General features: G+C 42.6%; 1 protein-coding gene across 1 annotated transcript in view; it reads right to left on the bottom strand.

Annotated features, from left to right (window-relative positions):
• Positions 1-2,107: 2,107 nt before the first annotated feature.
• The window catches only part of SARNP (SAP domain containing ribonucleoprotein), a 63,444-nt gene continuing 59,551 nt past the window's right edge, over positions 2,108-6,000 (bottom strand). Inside the window, exons 10-11 of the mRNA XM_066254856.1 lie at positions 5,739-5,828; positions 2,108-2,392 (exon numbers count right to left, since the gene is read on the bottom strand). Of these exons, the coding sequence (XP_066110953.1) occupies positions 2,351-2,392; positions 5,739-5,828 (132 nt within the window). The 3' untranslated portion in view covers positions 2,108-2,350. The remainder of the gene's footprint in view (positions 2,393-5,738; positions 5,829-6,000) is intronic.

The following is a 6,000-nucleotide window of genomic DNA, read 5'->3' as shown; positions in this document are numbered from 1 at the left end:
AAAAAATCCACACTATCATCAAGGATTTGGAGAGTGAGTTGAGTCAGGAAAAGCATGATTAGGCTTCAGGAAGAGAATTCTGGCCGGGAGAGAGGGGGGAGACTGAGTGCTTTTATGGAAGGTTACAGAGGATAAGGAGGCAAAGTGAAGAAAACTTCTGATGGCTTCATTGCTTCACTATATTATCTGTTCTATTCCTTTACCTATTACTAATTGTCCCCATCTGTGGATAGAAAATCCTTATGCTTTTTTTCTTTTTTTAAACAGAGACAGAGAGGGTCAGACAGACAGGAAGGGAGAGAGATGAGAAGCATCAATTCTGCCTGACCAGGCAGTGGTGCAGTGGATAGAGCGTCGGACTGGGATGCCGAGGACCCAGGTTCGAGACCCCGAGGTCACCAGCTTGAGCATGGGCTCATCTGGTTTGAGCAAAAGTTCACCAGCTTGGACGCAAGGTCGCTGGCTTGAACAAGGGGTCACTCGGTCTGCTGAAGGCCTGAGGTCAAGGCACATATGAGAAAGCAATCAATGAACTAAGGTGTTACAATGAAAAACTAATGATTGATGCTTCTCATCTCTCTCTGTTCTTGTCTCTGTCCCTATCTATCCCTCTCTGTCTCTAAAAAAAAGATAAGCATCAATTCTTTGTTGTGGCACCTTAGTTGTTCATTGATTGCTTTCTCATATGTGCCTTGACTGGGGGGCAACAGCAGACCGAGTGACCCCTTGCTCAAGCCAGAGACCTTGGGCTCAAGCTGGTGAGTCTTGCTTAAACCAGATGAGCCTGTGCTCAAGCTGGCAACCTCCAGGCCTTGAATCTGGGTCCTCTGTTCCAGTCCAATGTTCTATCCACTGCCCCACCGCCTGGTCAGGCTATTTTTTTTTAATGTTTATTTTATTGATTTTAGTGAGAAAGGGAGAGAGACAGGAACATCAATCTATTCCTGCATGTGCCCTGACCTGGGATTAAACTGGCAACCTTTGTGCTTCAGGACAGTGCTCTAAACAACCAAGCTATCCGAGGAGGACAACAACCAACCTTATAATAGATGTCCAGAAATAAAGATTCAGAGGACAAACCTCTTACCAACACATCCAAAGATTAAGTAGCAGGTCTCACATGTATGTGAAACTTCAAATGCAAAGCAGCAGCCTACTTAGGGAGGCTCAAATCTTTCCAAGTAGGAGGCCCAGCACTAAAAAGGATCTTGGTATACTTCTGCAATAGAAGACAAACTAACATGGGGCTTGAATTGAATGTAGAAGCCTCCAGTTCACTGTTTTATGTTCCCCGGTGATCTGGGCACCAATGTTCTGATACCTTGTTATACTTTATGAGACTTGTTTGGAGGTTCTAGCAGGGGAGCACAGCTACTCGTATACCCTTGACTGAAGAATGGTCCTCTCCTCCAGCAGGGAAGGTCATCCTCTTCGACCGAGCACACAGCTTCAGGATGGACACATATGGAGCAGTGAGGGAGGAAGGGGACACCCGCCTAGCCAGCCAGATCAGCTGAATCAACCCTGGCGATCAACGGGGTGACAGATGTCACAGCCAGATCGCCCTCACATCCCACCTTGTTATGCTTTAAATCCTTACACTTCCTTCTAGTTCTAGGGGGTACCCAGCCCATCATCACCTTTACTGAACTGCCTAACCAATAAAGTCCCGAATACTGGCTTTGTCTCTAAGCAGACAGTATCATATCAGGCCACTTCTGAAAAAAAGGACCTTCTGGAGTCCAGAACAGGGACTCAGGACTCTATTCTAAAACAGACTACCAATCATTTGCTCTCATATTCACATCCTTTGCACCTCCTAAAACCCAGTGAGTATCCTCCCTACTTCATCCCAATGGGTCATATAAAACTGCAGGAGCAAAGACTCAGGGTAAAACTTGGTCTCTTCATTGAGGATAAAGAAGTAAAAGAATACTTGTGAATATGAGAATATAAATAGGCTTAAAGGGATGAATGTAATCCTTTTCCTTATCCTCTTTTCTAATGGGTAAAGGCATTATGGCTAACTCCCTATATCTGTCCTTGAAGCTCCCCGTTTCTGATCTAATCTGGCTCTAAAAACCAAAGAAGTACCCAATAAAACACATTGTTCTCTTTTCTATTTTTATTAACAAGCAAAATAAAAATTGAACAAATACAACACAACAGTTTTCAAGTTGAACAGCAGTAAGTCAAATTGCTACTATAGTTCATGGATGCACCTGGGGTACATGCTCTCTCACTGTGAGGCAGAACCTAGGCACACGACTATGTACTTCAGTATAATGTGACCAAGAGTCAAAGAGATGGAAACCACTGAAGAACAGAAGACATTAATACGAGTTCCTCATCAGGCAATCCCAAAGCGCTCTGCTCTTTTCCTCTTCTTTGCCTATAAGGAAGAAGCAAGAAAAAAAAATTAGATTGCAAGACAATAGTGGCCTGGGTTCCTGGCTGCTTTAATCCAAACTCACATGGATTGTCACAAGGTCCAAGAAAGAGGAAAGGCCCAGGCATAAATCTGGCAGCCAAGATTTTCAGTCCTGAATTTTTCTTATCCAGTTAGAGCTGGGGTGGTTTGGTGGAAAAGGAGAGTGAGAAGGGGAGAAGATCACAGAATGGGGGGTGAAAGGAAGAGGAGGAAAATTGTGATAAAAAATGGCAAGTTTTCTGAAGGAGAGGGCCACTCAGCCTTGCAGCAAGTTAGCCTGGAAACAATGGACTCTTCATAGGCTAGGAAAAGTCTTCTAGTCAGTGGAGAGATGGGAGATATCAGAAGACAAAGGGTTAACCAATGCTATTTCATGGAGGAGAAGGAAATGTCCTTCTGAGCAGTCAGGCCCACTCAACCTCCAAATCCAAAGAGGTAGAAAATCTTCAATGCCAACATAATGCCAACATAATAAATGGGGAGAGGTGGGGAGCCCCCAACATAGATCTCTTAAGGAGTAAGCACTGGAGAGAGGGTACAAAATGGAGAGGGGGAGAAGAGAGAAAGACAAAGACCTTTCTGTTCTAAGAGTGACTCACAAAACAGCACTGAATCTCTATCCTCACCCCAACCACTGCCTCCAGCAAGGGGGGGGCAGCGGCTTCTTTTTCATTCAATTCACATAGGAAGTTTAATTTAGATTAAAAAGAACTGGGCCCTGGCCAGTTGGCTCAGTGGTAGAGTGTCAGCCAGGCGTGTGGAAGTCCCGGGTTTGATTCTTGGTCAGGGCACACAGGAGAAGCGACCATCCGCTTCTCTACCCCTCCTCCTGCAGCCATGGCTCGATTGGCTGAAGCAGGCTGGCCCTAGGCGCTGAAGATGGCTAGTGGCCTCCAGTGCTAAAAAACAGCTTGGTCGCCCAGCAAGGAAGCAAAATCCCAGAGGGAAAGAGCATCACCCTCTAGGGGGCTTGCTGGGTGGATCCCCTGTTTCCAGCACATGCAGGAGTCTGTCTTCTCTGCCTCCCCTACTCTCACTTAATTAAAAAATAGTAAATAAAAAAGAAAAAGAAAAACCAAGTATATACAAGCCCAAACCACTAATCTGGATTACTGACACAATTCTTTGGAATCACATAAAAGTCATCTAGTTCATGAAAACTACACAAGCCTCAGAAGTTACTTCTTCCTTACCTACACTGACTTCCCCAACAAAAGCCAATATTCCTTGCCACCCAACAAAATCATTATCTGCCTCATCTCAGAGAGGTCAAATGTACCAGCTTAGTGAGCATGCTTTGTTCAACAACAGTTTCCTTAGGAAAAGAGGAGTAATTTTAACTTAAATTAAAACAAGCCTAGCCTGACCAGGCGGTGGCGCAGTGAATAGAGCGTTGGACTGGGACACAGAGAACCCAGGTTCAAAACCCGAAGGTTGCCAGCTTGAGCACAGAGTTGCTAGCTTGAGCGTGGGATCATAAACATGACCCTATGGTGGCTGGCTTGAGCCCAAAGGTCGCTGGCTTGAAGCCCAAGGTCACTGGCTTGAGCAAGGGGTCACTCACTCTGCTGTAACCCCTATGTTAAGGTATATATGAGAAAGCAATCAATGAACAACTAAGAAGATTAAGGAGCCACAACAAAAATTGATGCTTCTCATCTCTCTCCCTTCTTGTCTGTCTGTCCCTCTGTCACACACACACAAAAAAAGTCTAGGTTTATAGTTTAATTCTAGCTCCTCCTGGGAATCATTAAATAAGCAGATACAATAGGTAATGATTTATTCTGAATTAGCACAAAGAACACAAATCCCTCTAGTATTTTCCTAGTGAAGAATATAAACTGATGAGATTTTAAAGTTTTCCTTGTTTAGTTTTATTATTCATAAAAGACTTCTGCCTGACCTGTGGTGGCACAGTGATAAAGTGTCAATCTGGAACACGAAGGCCGCTAGTTTGAAACCCCAGGCTTGCTTGGTCAAGGTGCATATGGTAAACAATTATTCTGAGTTGATGCTTCCTGTTTTTCCCCATTCTTTCTTTCTCCTCTCTCTAAAAATCAATCAATAAAAAAATCTAAAAGATAAAGAAAGAAATTTTTCTAAGATTTTAAGTGTGTGAGACAACAGATTTTCAAAGGGTATCTCCTGAGGTAGATGGGAAGAAAAAAGTTAATTTGGATTAAATGGGAGAAAGAACATTCCAAATTCTTTACCACAAAACATTCAAAACACACTCATTATTTCAACTGTCTCTTATGACTACCTCAGGTGACAGTATAGATACTCTCTAATCAGCAAATCAATATTGTCTGTCAATGTCTCAGCAGTCACCCGATACTTAAGTCTCAGTGAATTTGAGTTGGGAGGGAGAGAGGGATGGAGTGAGCAAGCTTGCAAGAAAGCAAGCCAGCCAGCCTGACCAGGCAGTGGCATAGTAGAGTGTGGACCTGAGACGCAGAGCACCCAGGTTCAAAATCCACAGGTTGCCAGTTTGAGCCCAAAGTCACTGGCTCAGCTAAATCCACTCCCAAAGGCACATATGAGCAGCAATCAATGAACAACTAAAGTGACACAACTATGAGCCTGGTGCTTCTCATCTCTCTCCTTTCCTGTTTATCTCTGTGTTTAAAAAAAAAAAAAAAAAAAAAAAAGCCACTCTTTCATTTTGAAAAACTATTTATAAATAAAGTGATGAGAACAGGAAGTCTTATTAGAGTCCACTGTCCTATTCCAGAGGAGAATTGGGCACAATTATACTTGTATCTGGGTTGGATATGACCTTCATTAAATGATCAAAGAAATATGCTTGGCAGATTATCAGAGACATTGCTACTTACTAAATACTCACAATATGATAGGTGTTTTGTCAAGCATTCTACACAGAATCATCCCTTTTTACACAGTAACATTTCATGCTTAAAATATCACTTCAAGGTAGGTACTACTATGTCTACATCCCACATGATGAAACTGAGGCTAAGAGAAGTACTGTAACTTGTAAATATCGCTGTAATACTAAATGACAGAGCCACTTTTCTAATTCAGGATTACCTGATTCCAAATCTTGAGCTCTTTTCTACTAGGCTAAATGGCTCTAACACTGAATTAAGTATACTGATGTAATTCAGTGTGGCTTCTTTATCCAGAAAACAGCCATCAGAGAACAAAAGATCTTGTCATTTGGGCTCTTCAGAAGTAGGCCAGGGAAATAAGTGTTTCTCCTCCAGTTTGTTCACCCTTATTTTCCTTCAAGGAACACATATTTATGTGTTCACATATCATATGCTCACATTTATGTTTATTTTACCTCTGTATCTTCTGTGGTTCCTGTTCCAGCTGAACTTGTGACAATTCCAAATCGCTCCTTCCTCTTTTTCAGCTTCTCATCATCTTCAGACTGTTCAGGGGCAAAGAAAAGGGTTGAAACAAGCTAACCTCCATTCACAAGGTAAAAGGAAATAAAATTATAACTTATGGATCACAATATGCTAGCCAATCTTGGGGCACTAAGGATCATACAAATGGAAACAATAGATAACAAACTGAATAAGCCAGCATATAGCATGCTG

Source organism: Saccopteryx bilineata, chromosome 2, assembly GCF_036850765.1.
Source record: "Saccopteryx bilineata isolate mSacBil1 chromosome 2, mSacBil1_pri_phased_curated, whole genome shotgun sequence".
NCBI classification, from domain to species: Eukaryota; Metazoa; Chordata; class Mammalia; order Chiroptera; family Emballonuridae; genus Saccopteryx; species Saccopteryx bilineata.
This window is presented reverse-complemented; position numbering and strand designations above follow the sequence as displayed.